The 19,018-nt window shown below is 36.6% G+C and overlaps 2 protein-coding genes across 3 annotated transcripts in view; one reads left to right on the top strand and one right to left on the bottom strand.

Annotated features, from left to right (window-relative positions):
* Positions 1 to 6,899, bottom strand: part of vps41 (VPS41 subunit of HOPS complex) — an 84,949-nt gene extending 78,050 nt beyond the window's left edge. For both annotated transcript variants that reach the window (XM_088643525.1, XM_088643526.1), the window contains exons 1-2: positions 6,815 to 6,899; positions 3,811 to 3,849 (exon numbers count right to left, since the gene is read on the bottom strand). In XM_088643525.1, the coding sequence (XP_088499651.1) occupies positions 3,811 to 3,849; positions 6,815 to 6,835 (60 nt within the window). In that variant the 5' untranslated portion in view covers positions 6,836 to 6,899. The remainder of the gene's footprint in view (positions 1 to 3,810; positions 3,850 to 6,814) is intronic.
* A 3,404-nt stretch (positions 6,900 to 10,303) lies between these two features.
* The window catches only part of pou6f2 (POU class 6 homeobox 2), a 202,188-nt gene continuing 193,473 nt past the window's right edge, over positions 10,304 to 19,018 (top strand). Inside the window, exon 1 of the mRNA XM_088643523.1 lies at positions 10,304 to 10,371. Within this exon, the coding sequence (XP_088499649.1) occupies positions 10,309 to 10,371 (63 nt within the window). The 5' untranslated portion in view covers positions 10,304 to 10,308. The remainder of the gene's footprint in view (positions 10,372 to 19,018) is intronic.

Below are 19,018 nucleotides of genomic sequence, written 5' to 3'. Positions count from 1 at the left end.
CTATAGTCACTATTCTCACACTAACGAAGCCACCCAGACCTCCTAGTGAAATGTAGCAATAGTATTTAGTAACATAACACAAGTCTGACTTTCCATATTTTACCCATCCCATAAGTTTTTCCAGGTAATTTGAGCCGAACTACACCAGCTCCTCACATCACAACCGAGTCAGAACATGAACCAAAAAAAAAGAAAAAAAAAGCATCAATGCATTGATTGAGATTAAGTCACTCACTTTCCCAAGTAACACCTTTAATGGTACACCTATAAAAATCTGTTTTTTCCATCTGCACCTTCCCAGAGAAAGTAAGAAAGATTGAAATTAATTTCAGTCGTACTTCCTGAACAAGCCTCACACAATCTTATTCATCTTCTTTAAATCAAATGGCTAGATGCTTTACTGCCAACCTTGCAACTCATTATATACTGTTTATAAAATCACATATTAAAACCTGTTAGGCTCAATTATCTTTTTAATTTAAATGGTATATAATTTTCCCAAGAAACATCAAGTTTTGAGAAAACAGAAGGCTTACTGACCAATAATTCTGCAGCAAGTACAGTTGTTTTTGAAGTAATATATAATCTATAAACATGTTTAAATTAGAGATAAATTAACTCAGATTGGATAACTGAGAATTTTTGCTTGGTTATTCTCCATGCTATTGAATTATATATGAGAGAATATGGAAGCTCTGTGTTTTGAGAAATAATTATTTTGGTAAAAATACCACTGCTCCTGACTTATTAGAATAAATGCTATAGTGTGTTTTTTTTTCAAAGGTTGTGTCCAGAGAACTACACACTGAGGACATGGCTCAACAGCAACAGACTGTCTTTCACAATAATTCACTGGTAACAGTGGACAATGTCATATTTACAGTATGTGCCAAAACAAATTACTGGAACAGAAGCAGTGACTTAAAAGTGACAAATTGTTGCTAAAAGGTTGCGCCAGATAACACAAATGTCACTTGCTGCAAGAGTAACATGTAGAGAAAGTTTAGCATTAATAAAACAGGTTGATGGTTCAGGTATCCCCATGGGATATCATACAACTCAGATTATAATGTGGTTAGGAATAATAGCCTAGGTGCAGCTACATCAACAAACTTTAGGCCAATTCCATTCTAAGACATATAACTTTTGCAAAGTCACATCACAACCTAAGAGCTTTATATTTCTTTGAAGCACTCTCCTAATTAAGTCACTGATAACCAGCTGAAGTCTCGGCTCCTAATAGGAAGCCTCCTTCTCCTTCAAATATCTGATGTTTTGGGAGGGCCCTCAGCATGTAATTAGAATTTATAGTTAGCTTGGAAGACTGCATTCAGCAGGAAAGATCAAATGCACACTGCTTTTTTTGTGATTTCGGCAATTACACTCCTCAAGTAAACTTGTAGAAGACGCATAATGCTGACTTCTTAGTAGCTCAACCTACAGAGTACAAACTGAGCCCTATACCCTGGTGTAGCTGGTTCACACCTAAGTCATGTTCTTATTCTACTGTGACTTTTATTCTCCAAGCAGAGCTCCTCTCCTGTGTGATGCTGCTGAACGTGCATGAAACAAAAGACAAACATCGCAGATAGGTGGTGGTGCTATGTCTGCAGGTCCTCATTTTACCTACAGGCCTACAGGACGACAGATATAGCCATAAGCAACTCCAAACTGTGTGGGTATGTAGTAAAAAATGACTGGCAACTCCAAATTATGAATATAAAAAAACAAGTGAAAAATTATTCAAACTTATTATGGATGAATGGATGATTTTATGGGTGGCATGATGGTGCAGTGGTTAAGTCTGCTGCCTAGCAGTGCTGGGGCCCTGGGTTCAATTCCAGACCTGGGGTGCTATTTGTGTGGACTTTGTATGTTCTCCCCATTTTTGCATAGGTTTTCGCCGGGTTCCTCTCACAGTCCAGAGATATACTGGTAGGTTATTTTGTTTCTAATCATCTCCTAAGGGGCGAGTGTGTCTGTGTCTGTGTGTGCCCTGCAATGGACTGGCAATGTGTCCATTGCTTGCTGGGATAGGCTCCAGCTCACCTGCTTGGAAGAAGTGATTAGAAAACAGATGGGTGGATTTTTTGTTGTTGTTATGGTTTACTAGAACTTAGTAAACCATTACAAAAAAAATCATCCATTCATCACCGGAAAATGGCTTATTCCTGATAAGGGTAGGGAGAACTTGGAATCAGCCCCAAAACAGTGGGGGAAAGTCCATCACAAGGCACATTTACACAAGTTACTAGCAAACAAGGATATTTTACAATTACCAATCAACCTAGGGGTGGATTTTAGCACTGAAAGTTTATTTTAAGGATCTTTCGATGGAAACAGAATTACTCGATTTGAAATTATAACATATTTTAAAAGAAGAGACTATATCTGTGGAAATATGCCATCTACATAAATCCACTGAAGCACAGAATAAAAGTAAAAAAAATGGAACTTAGTACAGTACTCACTTACAATAATTAATAATAATCACTTACACTTATATAGCGCTTTTCTGGATACTCCACTCAAAGCGCTTTACAGGTAATGGGGATCCCCTCCACCACCACCAATGTGCAGCATCCACCTGGATGATGCGACGGCAGCCATAGTGCGCCAGAACGCTCACCACACATCAGCTATCAGTGGGGAGGAGAGCAGAGTAATGTAGCCAGTTCATAGAGGGGGATTATTAGGAGGCCATGATTGGTAAGGGCCAATGGGAAATTTGGCCAGGACGCCGGGGTTACACTCCTACTCTTTTCGAGAAACGCCCTGGGATTTTAAATGACCACAGAGAGTCAGGACCTGCCAGTTGTGAGTTGCAGGGTGATATGGCTTCTGGCTATATACAGCTTATGCAGTTGCTGCTTTGATGTTTCAATTTTTCTTAATTGAAAATATGTTACTGCACTGGAACATTAATCTGTTGTAACTTGCCGGAAAGGCAGAGCTGCACATGCAAAAGTCAGTGTGTAATAAAGATTTCTTTTTTGGGGGGGGGGGGGGTTCACTGTTCCTCTAAAAAACATCATTCAGTATAAATATAAGTCTGTAGATAACTCACATATATGTATTAAAAACTATACATATTAATAACATTATTATCACCCTGTTATTCAATAAGGAAGGAGCTTTGTATCTTGAACAAATACCAAATCCTAGCTGGAGACCAATGACAGTGATGTAATTTGGACAGTGCTTCAACGGTAAGTTGCACATATATTTGCATATTTTTAAATTATCCAATACTGAGCTCCAGATTGTTAATAACAGATAACAGATTTCGTATCACATAAGATATGGTCTCTGCTTTTTTAGAAACTGAAAAGTAACTCAATTGTGTTATTTTTTTCTTCATTAGCAGTCACACATTCCTCTGTAAAGTTTTCACACATACACTGCAGGATCAGAGCAAGAGATTGATGCTGTAGACACAGTTTGATGTCTTTTAAACTGCTGTTAGATCAGATCTTGTCTTTCCACATTTCAGAAGACATTTTGCAGTTGAACTGCTCCAAAAGCTTCATAACACTGCTGGAATCAAATGTCACAGCACATTATCATGCTGGTTTGCATTCTTACTTCAGGGTAATGTCAAGTCCAATAGCACAGATCATCTAAGTCCATATAAAGCAGACCGACCAGCGAGACTGACAATGAATTCTTCTCTTTAAAGAAGATAGTCCATATGAAGTTTGAATAAAATATTTCACTCCTCCTTTAAAGAGCCTGATATTCACACAACCTTTCAAGACTGACTGTTTCTCAGGTTGTCAGAAGCAGTTCAGGAAACGTGAGTAGGCCTACCTCTGAGTCATCTGTGGAGTCTTCACATGATTTTCTTCCCTGAAAGAAAAACAGTAAATAAGAACCAGTTTCCCTTTTTAAAGAACAGGGGCATTCAAGTGTAATAAAGCTGAGAGGGGCCCTGTTTCATCCTATCCCACAGTGACCTGCACAGAAATGTTCATTTCCACTTACAATTCAGTTTCTAAATGTAGTATTACTGTATAATGATAATAATAATATTATTATATTAATTAACATTAATGTAATATTATCATCCAGGTGGATGCTGCACATTGGTGGTGGTGGAGGGGAGTCCCCATTACCTGTAAAGCGCTTTGAGTGGTGTGTCCAGAAAAGCACTATATAAATGTAAGCAAGTATTATTATTATTATTATTATTATTATTATTATTATTATTATTATTATTATTATTATTATTACAAACTAAAAATTAAATACTACCCAATACCAACATATAGTATATACTTTATAAAAATGCCTTTGGCATTTCAGGCTGTGAAAAATATGCTACACAAACATTCAATATTTGATTGCAGAATATTCGATACATTTATATTGAGTTAATACTAAGAATAATTCCTTGCAATTATATAGAGCTTTTCAACTCAGAAGGAGGAACTATAGGCAGGCCAGACTGAAGCAAGTACAGAGCGGAATGTAGGTAGGATATGGGCTAACACTCCTACTCATACAGACTGTGCTTTGGGATCACCAATGACCAGGCAGTCAGGATCTCGGTTTCACATCCCATCCAAAGGACAGCACCTCCAGTAGCACAGGGTCCCAATGGGACACTGGTGTGGAAATTCTGGTGCAGAGGGAAGAGCGCCACCTACTGGTCCATACGTACAGCAGCAAGTAAGGTCACCCATTGCTGTACTGACCGAGCTCAAGCCCAACTTTGCTTTGGCTCTCAAATCTGACAAGACTGGCATTGCTGGTCACAAATTTTAAATGGGATGTCATAAAAACAAGACAATTTATAACTTATTTATTTATGAACTATCTAGCTCTGTTGAAGATAACTTAGAGATTTAAGATAACCCTTCAAAACATTAACTAGAGAAATACCAAAACTATATTTTGGGCATTTATTTAGTGGTGCTAGAAGTGAAAAACAAAAAGGAACTGAAAACATTCTGACTGCAGTCTCGTATGATTTTCATCATAGTCCATAAATGAAAGTTCAGACATACTGTTACTAATAACTGTTACATTACTGTAACTAATGCTTCAAAAATGTTTTATTTTTTAGCTTATATATGAATCTAGAAGCAAGGAATATTTAAAAATTAAGACATGTTACTCCTCTCTTTTAGAGACACAGTGTCAAAATTTACCTTTTATATTTCTGTTTAAATCAGGAAATTGGGAAGTTTAAAAATGAGAGGAAGACATTTGGCCTGCCCACATCATTTAGTAGTTAGTAGTTAATTTATCCCTAAGTCCCATCCAGCTGTGTCTTGAAAGAAGCCATGGTACTGGCTTCAAGTAGAAAGTGGCTGGCCAGCTTGTTCCATACTCTCACAAAGCTTTGTATAAAGAAATGCCTCCTGTTCTTGGTTTAACATACACTTCCACTTGTGTTCCCTGATTTGTGTTTCACTTAGGTCTTATGCTTCATAATATATTAAATAAAATGCAATATGAAAAATAAAATAACTAGAAGGATGCTTCCTGCTAATCCCTGTATCTTGATTTTACCTTAAATGTGTTAAATGTAATGGTGAAATAATAAAAAAATAAAGATTTCATCCATCCATCCATTTTCTAATACAGGGTGACAGGGGATATCCTGGCAAGCAAAGGACACAAGGCACGATACACCCTGGCTGGGACGCCAGTCCATAGCAGGGCACACATCAGGGCAAATTTTCCTGCCGGTATGTCTTTGGACTGTAGGAGGAAACTGGAGCACCAGGAACAAAAACTCACATGAACAACTGTAACAAATCTGGAAGCTAATTAACAAACCTCAGGTACTGTACGCATGTGCAGAATTGGGCATGGAAAAACTGACTTCCTGTGAGAACATGAGTTAATTGGGTAGTTCACATTAATTTGCCTTTTCCTTTCACCTCATTGAGTCTTTTCTTCATCCCTGTGATTTGTATTGCTGACAATTCGCTGATTATGGTTAACATTAGGCATGTCCATTCTATCTTATTATTCCATCCAAACAATTAAGTACGACTGATGATGACAAACACTAGTTTGTGCAGGTTTCGATTTCCGATTATCATTACATCCTCAAGCAGCCCTTATCTAAATCAGTTCTACAAAGAATTCTAGCTTCTATATTTCACCTGAATTCATCATTACACGGTAGAGCACAGGTCTAATGAGCCTTTCTCCAGTGAAATGTGAAATATACAGTATTATGCTGTTTGTCTGAGGTTGTATAACTATATTAGTCCTGTAACACAAGTAGGAAAGCCAGAAATTTGTAAACACCCAGTGGCTGATGTATCTAGGACATTTCCGGTCCCCCTACAGCAGTATGACAACAGATAGGTCTTACATAAAAAGACAGGCCACTGCACGTTTACACATCTTGAACTGTCAAGAACTGTAGCGCGCTAATTCTTCGTTCAGCTACGCCATCTCGTAATTTACGTCAATTAATGTTCAGTGACTGACACAGTAAATGTGAGCTAGGAAAAAAATGATTGTACAACATGCATTACATTGTCTCATTCGTGGAAAAAAGCTCAGTCACTGGCTTAAGTAAATCGGGAATAAACTAATGTGTTATAAAATTATTAGATTGGTCCTAGTTTCTTCGAAAACCTCAGTGCATTTCAAATAGAAAATCAGAATAGACATCCTTGCTTCCTTCGAAAGTCTACCCTCTTTTATATGTCTGACTTGTTTTTGTTTCACCTTAAATACTCATCTTGTAAAAGCACACTTAATAGCCCAATCTACTTTCCAAAAGCTGACAGCTGTACACTGCATTTATATATTTGCTGTTTTACAGTACTCAGCACCAGATACCTACCTGCTCTTCTGCTTCCGCCATGATGCAGCTCTGTATCACATGACAAAAACAGGAAGCAGGTTGCGAAGCTCTCTGGGATGTGTAGTTTTCTCAGAGCGCGCACCGTGCCGTCTCGCTTTTACATCCTGACATTTAAACATGTTTCAGCGCGATGTCTTCTGAGTGGTTCGCTGGCATCACCAGTGTAAGCAACTATTGAGAAAGAAACTTATTCGTTTTATTCACGAACAAAATCAAATAACAAGTCACAATTTCTGATTTCAATTAGTTATTTTTTTTATCACGGGAAAATTGATTAATACGTAGACCACCCTTACGTTTTTAAAATAAATTGTCAACGCAAATCACAATTAAAATATACGTTTACTATTTTGTTTATATTGGTCAATAATAATAGTACTAAGAATAATAACCTGGGTAGGCTTGAAACTAGGAAGAGAACAGTGGTTAATGAGCCATAAGAACTTGACTCGGGCTCCTTGCTCGCTACTCGAATATGTCAAATCATCTGGCGATAGACCTCTTCGATAGTATTCAAGTAAATAAAAGCATAAATATAGACATGTATCTATTGAACCGGTATACGTTTTGCAGATAATTTTAAGAAAATATTATGCATTTACTATCTTATAACAGTTGCAGAGGTCAGTATTGCTACATTCCTCTCCTGAGATGTCCGAGGCTGTAGAAAAAATAGCAGAACAACAATATCGCTGCCTTGAATTTATTTCACCACAAATCCAAAATAAAAAAATGTCGTTATTAAATAAGAGTCATAGAATAAACTACGTAGATTTTCAGGCATTGTTCTCATGTTTCTTAGGTGCGTTTTTTATTTCAATGCAAATATTTGTCATAAAATAACTGCAATTGATAAACATTTATGATTCTTTGAATTGTGTTGATCTCGATTTCTTGGTCGTTGTTTGATAGCGTGTTCTTACATCATGATGATGATGATGATGATGATGATGATGATGATGATGATGATTATAATTATTATTATTATTATTATTATTATTATTATTATTATTATTATTTATAAATCGGTGCTATTGGCTGGTAGACAATATCCCACACCCGAAGACAGAGGTCGCTACTGGGTAGCTACATGAACATGTTCCTTCTGCTTCAAAGCGAATGTGCGTTTCCAAACTTCAGGGACTATGCGCGTTTAGGATATATTGGAATTGCGAATATATTGGAATTTCTTGTTTCTAAAACGTACTTAATTTAAAAGATTGCTGTCCGGTGAATGCTAATTAGGCATAGGTAAACGCTGTGTGAAACTATTCGAGCTTAACCTCAAATAAAATAAATGCTGAAACGAATCGGGGGGTTTCCTTGCTGTGTCGCTTTTTTGAATACTGACAGACGATCTAACTGAACAGCTTGTCACCAGTTCATCATCCGCAAACGAAGAGCTGAGCTGTATTCATGAGAAATTGGAGTATTAGAAAATTAAGTATGTTATTCCAGTTGGTTCGAGAAAATGAGTTTCAATTAGCGATATGCGATTGTAACTTGAAAGGTATCCTCATTGATAGCTAAACATGAATTTTCACTGAGGATAGCGAATGTATAAATCTACTTTTTATGGTATTTACAGTTAATAAAATAAACACATTTTTGCAGATAGAGAGGCTAATTAAGGAATCGAGTAAATGCTTAATTTTTATTCCCCGGTGAAGGTAACTAGCTATCACAAAGTGTAAGCACTGGCAGATTTTATTTTTGCGTATTATTTTAAAATGAGGTAATTACTGTATAAATGTGAACAATAGTATAAAAGTTGAGGAAAATCACACTGGCCCTTGTAAAAGCTGGCGGACTGTTCAGCTGATTTGTTTTGCTTGCACTTGTATTAATGCAAGGTAGAGATACTAATATAAATAATAACGTATGATTGGTATTAGATAATACTGTAAATAAAATTGCACTATATCTGTTAAAATAACCTAAACGTGTTTTCCTTTAAAATGAAAGTTTCTGAAATCCAGTAATAGCAGAAGCTGCAACAAAAACAAAAAATATAAAACAGTGATAAAAATACTTCACATTGCCTAGAGATATACATATAGAGAGAGGAATACTTTATATTTCCCCTGTTGAAAAATAAAGCCAGACACACAGAACGTACAGGTACAGTATTTCAAAAACCTTCTAAATTGCTTGCATGGATGATGCTGCATGATGTTAACGAACGACTTCGAATTAAACTCAATATAATCAAGGACATTTTTATAATATATTCCCTTAATCAAATCACTTTAACATTTTTGGAATAATGTGCCTTCTTCCATAACGATGCACTGTTTATATATGCTACCATTTCCCCGTAGTTTTATACAGGATGTATTAAGCATCCTCGTTTTTTTATCGGATCTAGGTTTACTGGTCAATAAGACGATTAAGTATTTCAGATAGAATATTATTGAGTACACGCGGGCTTTTTAATAAACCTATAATATGTTCAGATATATCCGGAGTATCCACCCGGGAAGTCCCCTGGGAGGGCCTGTCCATCTGCAAAAGAGATATGCAAAGTTGATCTTTAAATCTTTTTAATGCAGGTTGAAGGAGCATGTCAAGGATCAAATTATATCTTCGATTATTTATTCGTAATCCATTGTATTCACACAAACATTAGAAAAGTGACCACAGCCGCAATGAAGTCAAAGCGTAAATTACAAAAAAAACTGCCACATCGCGCTAAAATAGATCCAGAAATTCCTGGTTCTGCAATAATTCAGGAAAAACTCTTCATTCATTTAGAATATTACAGCTAATATTTTATTGTTGATACACTGTCGACTTGATAATTGAGAGAAAAAGAAGTAAACAAACATCTGCGCTAGCTGTCGAAATAAACGAAACAGCGTATAATTTAACACGTTATTATTCTTTGAATATGGTGTAATTTTCTGGATGTTTCTTTGATATGCAGGGTAAATAATTATGATTAAAACTAAGTAAGAGCTCTTAATAGTAAGTTGCTAAGTAAAGACAAAGTATCCTTTGGTAAAGTATACACTAACACGTGTAATAATCAAAACCTACACAACATTTGTTGCAGTCTTTATCTGAGTCGGAGACTATTCTTTGCCAGTGGTGCCAATTAATGTATTACTGATGGTCCTGGACCCAGCAGAAAGCTATTTAATTCCTACTTGGTCTCTTGGCATCAGCAAATAGCTGACTATTTTACAATACACCAGGTAGTGAATACAGGTAGTGAGTATTCCTTTTAAAAACTCATACAATGCATGGGAGTACAGTATGTGTTTTGGGTCTGAGAGCATTTACAGGGTGGGTTGGGAGTGGTATAAGAGTGTGTGTCTTTGTGGACTGAAGGGGGTCACATGACTTTTTTCATCCTATTTGGTAGAGCTGCTTGACTTTTTCTGCTTTTGGTGATAGCCGTGACTCTACGAGCAGGCATTGATTGACAGATGCATACCAGAAAGCCCCTGTTTGCCTTTCACAGACTCCATATGATGGATTGTGATCTCCCAGGCCAGCTGGACACAGAGACCATGAATGCTGTAATTGGTCAGGTACGGAGTCAGCCATTTCTCAATACGTTGTCTTTCATATATTGTTCACTGCTGTGTAAAATCCTTCACATCTTAGATACAATCAGGAGTTGCACTATATGCTTTTATGGGGATCAATAATTTACACAAAACCTCCATTAGTTTTCTCTTACTTTAGTGCCTTTGATATTAATACAGATAAATATAAGTGAGACAAGAAGAAAACAACCTTGTCATTTAGCAATTTTTAATTTACCTTGATCAGAGTTTTCAAGAACTTTATCACAACACCTGTGGGTAGAGTACAGTATATATGAGCAACCAATACACAGTGTTGTAGTAACAAATTCTCCACATATACTAATCATTTCTAATTGACTAATTTTCTTGTTATGTGTTCCTTTCTACACAAACATTAAGCTAGTAGTGTACAAGGCTACATTGTTGTACTACAAAATTCAGATGAGGATTAAGTGTTAGCATTGTACAAAAGAGCTATAATATTGATAGCATTCTGACAATTTGTTCTTCATGAAGAAGGAAAAACTCAGTGATAAGAGTAGACAATGTCAAATGTCTAAGACTTTTGCACAGCAGTCTATATTTTAGAATGTTAGAGGTTATATATGTATGTATACTATAAGTGTGAGTAGTCAGGGGTTGCAATAAATCCTATGACAGGAGCTTTCTGCTGTTAAGAGACTTGTGCACTAGGAACACTCTCAGGTTTGACTGGGAATCTGGTTCCCCTGCTGTTTTCCTAGGTTTGTAATTTAAAGTGACCTTTGATAACATTTTTTTCACAGCCTGCTTGCACATAATGACAGTGCTTAATATAAGTGTGCCTGGAGGGTATAAATTGTGCACGTGCGCATGTGTGAGGCTGAGAGTGTTTTCTGTTGATTGCCTGAAGATTAGAACCAACGCATGAATCTGAACTAAACTGTTTTTTTTTTATTCAGTACCGGGTCAACACAGAGTGTACGGTGCTCTCCATACTCAGCTCCCCATCTTCTTTTACTCCTCAGCAATGTGATGTTCAATTCGGCTCTGTAAATGTACTGATCCCCTGTCGTGGCACTACAGGGCTCTGTAAATGAGACACTGCCACAGTTATAAAAGTCCAGGTGCTTCACTACTGCTCCTAATGCAATCATGCAACAACAGCTGTAAGAGACAGGATTGTCTTGCTTTTCCAACAGGCGCCAGTGATATTATATACAGTATATATACGTGAATCCTTTTTGCCTTTTCATTTAGATAACTATGCTAGGAATTCCCATGTTGTAAAGAATAATAATCAGGTTTCTCCCATTTGAGGCTTCTGGGTTATTTTGTCTCACTGTCTTGACAAAAGAAGGTTTCCTGTGGGTTTTGAATTTTTGCCACTATGGCTTTGTAGTGATCTGCTACTGAAATATCTTATCTTCCACCAATTTCTTCTAAAATGGCAAAGTGTTATCTGGGCTTGTAGAGCTCTGAAGGCTGGCTATTAAACACTCCTTTAGAAACTCAATTGATATTAAAGCAAAATAACAGAAGATCACATACTGTACACATCTCTGTTTTTTTTGCTTATCTCAAACTTATATTGACAATGCAGGTTTAAGAGCAGCACATTTTGAATATTTAAATATGTTTCTATATCTTTATGGAAGGACAAACATATTCAGCTGGTAATAGTGGTGTGTCATAGACATTTTATTGTTGTTAATGCACACTTATTGTATTTTATTGCAGCAATTTGCTTAAGAGTATAAATTGTTTTGTTTGTATTTAATAGGTTACTTTAACCTGTGAATATTTTTTGCATGATCTATTCTTGGACATTAATTAGTACCTAATAGAGTTGTATGGTTGACTTAACAAGAAATTCTTATACTATCATTTAAATTGTAAATTGCTTTCACATTATGTCACTGCAATGTAAGGCAGTGAATATAAAAGGCAAAACATGAAGCAAGGGAATTCATTTAATTTTGTGAACCATTTATAAGCATGGAACAACAGGAAGAAAAAAAGTGCAGAATGTTATTTCATAATGTCTTTAAAAAAACTTTTTTACCTTCATAAAAAAACAAATGCATAAAAACCACATATACTGTAGAAAATCTATTTTTACAAGACAATACTAAACATTTCAGCCATGCACTGTAACTTGATAGCCTTGGATGGTTTAAGTGGTTAGTTACCCAGTGTCCATCATATGACACATGTGTGTTTTTAAGTATATAGAACAGCTTACTTATTTTCTTATTTATTTTGATTCTCTTTAGCTGCTTATATATTTTGAATGACAGGACAGAAGACCTACAGTGCATGAACCTTATCAAAGTGTAAGAATAATCAATACAATGCTTTTCTTTGGAGAACATTCTAAATAAATGCACTTAACACACAGAGAAAAACCATTTAGAAACTTTAATGGTTATGAGCATTCGTATGGCGGGTTATACTAACAAACTATTTTATCTAAAAGGAAAAAAATACACCCAAGGTCTGAATCTTTTAAAATCCTTTCTCTTTATACTGTTACTGACTGTTATACTTTATTGTTTTAATATTTTCCTGGCCTCTCAATTTCTTCAATTAATGCACTATAAAACCTCAGAAGTTTGCCTTGTTTAACAAAAACATTCATGTAATAGGGATCTTTTTAATATGTGGAATATTGGATACAGGGGAACTGCAACACTATTTCTATATTTCGGGATTAGAAAGCATCAGCATTGATGAGTGCATTTCAAACCACAATGAAAGTAAAATGTTAACAGTAACTTATTAAACATCCAATTTGCATTACAAAATAGACGAGATTTCCTAGTATGTGCAGCACCATATTCTGCGATTCAGTACAAGGCAACAAAACGTGAAGCAGCCCCATTACATTATAAACAAGTTGTCTTCTGATTATGTCTCTTTAAATCCAATAGAAATGTTGCTCTCAACTTCAAGATGGGTTTGCAGATAAATGAAACTTACTTGTTAACTCTGCATGCAGATCATGTTGGAAACTTTCTGCGGTGAAATATCTGCTGCTACTTAATTCTCTCGTACATCTCATTACATTTGGTTATTACAGGGACTAGCGAGCAGGAAGGGCCACATCACATCACAATTCGTAGGAACTCTCGCTCTTGACCCTGGCGAGACTAGGGGCTAGCAACAACATGGTGCCTCACTGTACAGTACTTTCACAAAGTTCAGGATTTTGTGCTTAATTTGAAATTTGTAATTTGTTTTCTAAACCATCAATGAATTTATTTTGTTACCCAGATTTAATGACTTGTATGATAAATTAAGACTGCAGTTCCACACGACACTTGCTGGTTGTACTGTAAGTTGAGTTTAAGGACAGCTGCTCCAAAAGGCGTTTTCTAATATTTTTCAATCATAATCACGGCTGTGGAAGTGCTCTGAATCTAGAAATTTCTCTTACTGTGATCCTTAAATAGGTTAACATCATCGGCATTCTAATTTTTGTGTTAATTGTTCTTCCCTCTGTTATCAGAAAACCATTTGTTTCTGGTAAGAGTTATTGAGGCAGCACAGAGTCTATTCCAGTATCAGAGGATGCAAAACTGGGCTTCACCTGAACAAGATGCTAGTCTATCACGGGCAAGCACACACAAGCCCACAGGGAACATTTCAAGACACCAGTTTGTCCAAGGCAACAATCCCAGAGAAGGTAGAAGGAAACCTGAACAGGGATATGAAGACAGCGGGAACATACAGGCTCCACACAGACAACACCCCACTACATAACCAAAACTCCTGACCCAGGAGCTGTGAAGCTGAAACACAGAAGCTTTTGTATTAGTAAGTCTTATACAGCACATCTTTTGTGAGTTGTATGGAATGCAAAACGCTGGCCACTAATTAAAAAAATATATTTTTTTGAATTATGAAATATCAAATTGAGGAAGCTCCGTGTGTCTGGTGTTTCGTACCATATTCCACTGTCGAAATGAGACAATGTGTTTCTTGAGGATCCCCTCTCTGTTGGCCCATGAAAACATGAAGACATCTAAAACACTTAACCCCTAGTAGTAGGCTTCAGATCTGAATGATGTTGTAATAATCCATATCCTGTAAGCATGCACAGAGGGTTTTTGCATTTTTATATAATCTCAGTGACAGATACATGTATTTCATAATCACAAATAACAGCTCCGTTGACAAATTGTTAATGTTGACATTATTATGCAAAAAAAGCTTTGTCACAATATATAGTGCTGTACATACTGTATGCTCCTCAATAAGCCAATGACATCAATGACTTTTGTCTATTGATATAACGCGTTTTCAATACGAAGCCATCCAGTACCAGAGACAGTGGTTCAAACCTGCTTGTTACATGTTTGTAAATGATAAACATAGATACCATTTTACACAATATATAATATGCTTGTGGGGTGGTAACCATTTCCATGGGAAGGTAGGCTTGTGTTCTACATGTGCTTTAACCCGTCTGCTCTGCTGTCAGAAGGAAATAGTAAGAAGTGCTCAGTAAGCTTGGATCTGTGACTGACAGTTTGGTTCATCAACATTACAGCCCTCTTATTTCTGGCTCATATCACGCAGACAGGTCACTGTGTCCAATTGGCCTTCTGGCATCACCACCCCCTGGGGAAACTGAACCGAGCTCGCCACCTTTATCCCAAGGCCTGAGGGCCCAGCCCTGCTGTACATTTGTGTGCTCATTTGCTCTGCTTGATGACCACCTTGGAAATAGGTTTTGGAGCGAAGCACAGAGGAAAAACAAAGGGAAACACATATCAGGGCCTGCTTTGAGGATACAGCAATGGCTTGGACGAGGAGTTAAATCCCTGACTGCTGTTCTCACGCTCTAGATACTGGACATTTTGAGTGTCGTTTAGTTTGTAATTGTTGCTATGTAAAACGTGCTATGTAACAAGCAAGTTACTGCCTTTAGATGAAACACGGAAGATTTTGAACACTTTCAGCTGAATGATGTGTTGAACAAAATCAGTGGAATGTTCATGCTGTGAGCTGAAGAAAGGAGATCACAATTTTCTTAACCTCTCAACCTAAAGCAGCTGGCATAATTCTACAGGGAGGCGTGGCCAAAAATCCTTTCTGAAATAGAGGCTCACCACATAAAAGGGCTAAAAGAAATACCATCTCAAGGTTATCAAAGCTAAAAGAAGACATAACAATACTAGTGGACAGGGTGTGAAACATTTGATTGATATGCTAGTGATACAGTAAATACAATCCTAACAGTACACTTTTTCTAAAAAATCCACCATGCAGTATATACCCTGCAGTTTCTTTGATACTGTAAATCCACATTTAACAACATTTTATCAATAATGTGTTTAAGTTTGGAGGAAACTGCATAAAAATATGCAGTTAGGTGTGGTATGTGTATAAAAACATGCAATTACCTAAGGAATATATTGTATAGCATGGGATGCAGTAATCTACATCATAAATGGACTGTGAACCACACAGAGTTTCAGAAAAAAATGAAATGTTTCAACGACACTGTAAGGTTAGGGAGGTCTTGAATAAGGATTTTGTTCTCTTTAGTGTCACTTTGCTACTGTGACATGGCGTTTATGTGGCAGAGATTGAGAGAACAGCTTATAAAATTCTCATGAAAAGTAATAGAATTCTCTGAAAGTGAAAGCAACACGAAGGGTAACATTTAGAAGCACTCAGTTGTTTGACCCTCTGTGATCTTGTAGATGTCGTTTCAGTGCAGCTCAAACAACTAGATGTGTGGCTACCAGTTAAAGAGGCTTTTTTTATGACGTGAGATATCTTGAATGGCTCCACAGCACTGCAAAAGACTAAAGATTTGTACAGCAGGAAGGCCACAATGTAAATTGCTGATAAAAAGCTGACAACTTTGAGAAGAGGCATCATTTCAGAGGTCTTCATCTAGAGTACGGTCTGCAGGTTCCCTTCTTAAGTGACAGAAAAATAGCTGAGATCTCCTGTAGCTGTTGTGCCACTTGTTTCATCAATTACTTTGGTAAACCTATTCAATACTCTTATCTCTCTCATTACAGTTGCTAATGCAAGAACAAAAACTGAGAGGAAGTACTTAGAATTTGAACCCTAGAATATGAAAAATAATTCACCAATGAAACAAAAGAGGAGTGTTTCAGTTCCAAAGCACGTCTGTGTTATTACAAAAGAGGCTGCTGTAAGAGAATGCACTATTTCAGGCATATTTCAGTAAGTCATTCCGTTCTTGTTTTGAATTTTTATGGATGAAACTGAACCTTTGAACATCATGCATCCAATCAATAAGGGGACAGCATGGGGAGCAGCAGTAAAGCATTTGCTGGGAACTTTTGTTTTCTCATAAAGCAGTGTGTGTAGTTGGTGTCTTGATGAGATTTAGTAAGACATGTTACATTTTGATTAGCAACAACAACAGAAACATCTACTGAGGAGATTTTTTTCAAGGCATTGCTGTCAATCTGTTTCTTATTTTGAGGCAAATGCACAATGGCAGGGCATGCCTGTGATGGCGAGTACACATGAATTGGAGAATAAAGTTCGGGGGTTTTTTTTAACATCATTGGCTTGTTTTCATATCACAAAAAAAGACACTGGTGACAGTGGTCCTGCAGTCTTATCAGGGGATTTCAAACTAGACCAAAACACTCCCCCTTGTAAAAAGCCTGGTGACCATTCATATATGTTTTACCTTTGAAGTAATTCCACCTTGAAAGTATTATATTAAATTATTTATTATTTAATATTAAAATATTTAGATATAAATAAATTTAGTTTCCATGTATTGGAATTATTTATAGCTTCAACTTTGCATGCATGCAGTTCATTTCTGAGCTAGAGATTTTCACTTCTTAAATGTTACACTGACCTTACTGTAGTAATTGCAAGTTAGTTTATTCTTTCAATTGTTTAACAAGTTTCTCAATGTGTCAGGACCTTCTGGCACAGCATAGATCCTAATGAATGAATGATTTTGACCTTAAAATGTCAAATGTCTGATGTTGTTTGGTGCTTGATTTGAGGATACCCCTAACAAGACATACTGTACTGTACTGCATAACATACAGTACTGTGCATCACATATAACTATGACAACATACAGTATATGACAACTACACATTCTTTATATTCATCAGACTAATCAGGAAATTACACTGTTTTGGGCTACAACATGCCAACATACTCTATATGCATATGTCTGTAAATATAGTATACAGAATGTCATAAGGGAACACTGTAAAAAGTTCAATACACCTCAGGTAGCTTACAAGAGAAATTCGCTATATCCATTTACTTATGGTAACTATCTAATTATTAATGAGACCTTCTTTAATATTCAACTGCATACTGACTGATTGACTTCTATGAATGTGCCTTAAGGCACTTCTTCAATTATTAACATTCCCTCTTAATAAAAATTCCATTTTATTTTATTTTGCCCTTTTGGTTTCCACAACATCCCCTTAAGCCTATTAAAGCTGCATCACGGTTTGTCCTTGGACATCTATCCAAATCTGTACATAAAACAGGACTCTTGTTATGTGTCTGTTGTAAAAATGCTACAATATAATTCTCATAAACTCAAATTAACAACACAATGCCTTTGTTTCTTGTTTCAAATGATTAAGTTGAATTGGAAAGTTTATGCTGACAAATCACACTCTCTGTAATTATTGTAGTTAAAACTTTCAGTAATGTGCTGTTTTACATTGTAACAAGAGAATGGGGAATGGGGTGGGTGGGGGGCAAGGGCCATTTCTCTTTGACCACCCAACACTGGAGGTGGAGGTAGTGTGGTCAGCATCACACTCCAGCTGGCCTATTACCCCCAGAAGGATTAACCCCTGGTACTCATTTGGAAAGCAGGGTGAATGGACATGGGAGCTGTTATGAAGGAATTAGAGCAACATCACTTGGCCCTACCTGGGATTGAACCCAGGACCTTCCAGTCAGGAGCTAGACACTCTTGCCGTCTGAGCTACCATGGCTCCGAATACATAATGTAGTGGTGGGTTAATTAGCTTCTGACAAAATTAGCCCTGGTATGAGTGTGTGGATGTCTGTATGTGCCCTGTGATGCACTGATGTCCCATCCAAGATGTATTCAGCCTTGCACCCATTGCTTGCCGGAACAGGCTCCGGCTCCGATGTAGCCGCGTCTGGATAAAGCTGTTTGAAAATGGATGGATGAACTTAGATACTAAGAATATACCAAGTGATTTATGCTCAATAGATCAAATTGATCAACCTTAAAATGTGTACAAGCCAGCAGGGGTGTATGAATGATATTACATCTCCCAGAACTTGATGTGACTATGCACAATGCAATCTTTGCTCGCTGTGGCAAGAACATGCCCATAAAAGTAACTGGAAAAAGACTGGCCTCCAATTTCATTCACATTGTGTTTTCCATAGCATTATCTTTCACTTTCTGTACATTTCCAGAAGCAATGCTAAAGCCTATGCATACAATTATTTTAAACAATTATTTTAATATTTTTCCTATATATATAACATGTAACATATAACATATAACATATAACATATAACATATAGAACATATAATGTTCAATCATTTTATATACTGTACTGTAGGCTACAGGTGATTCAGACAATTTCTGAAATATTTAAAGAATTATTGTGCAGTGATTAATGGGAATCTATCACTGTA

Source organism: Lepisosteus platostomus, chromosome 8, assembly GCF_059453375.1.
Source record: "Lepisosteus platostomus isolate fLepPlt1 chromosome 8, fLepPlt1.hap1, whole genome shotgun sequence".
Taxonomy (NCBI): Eukaryota; Metazoa; Chordata; class Actinopteri; order Semionotiformes; family Lepisosteidae; genus Lepisosteus; species Lepisosteus platostomus.
Note: the sequence above shows the minus strand (reverse complement) of the source record. Positions and strands in the feature narration are given on the sequence as shown.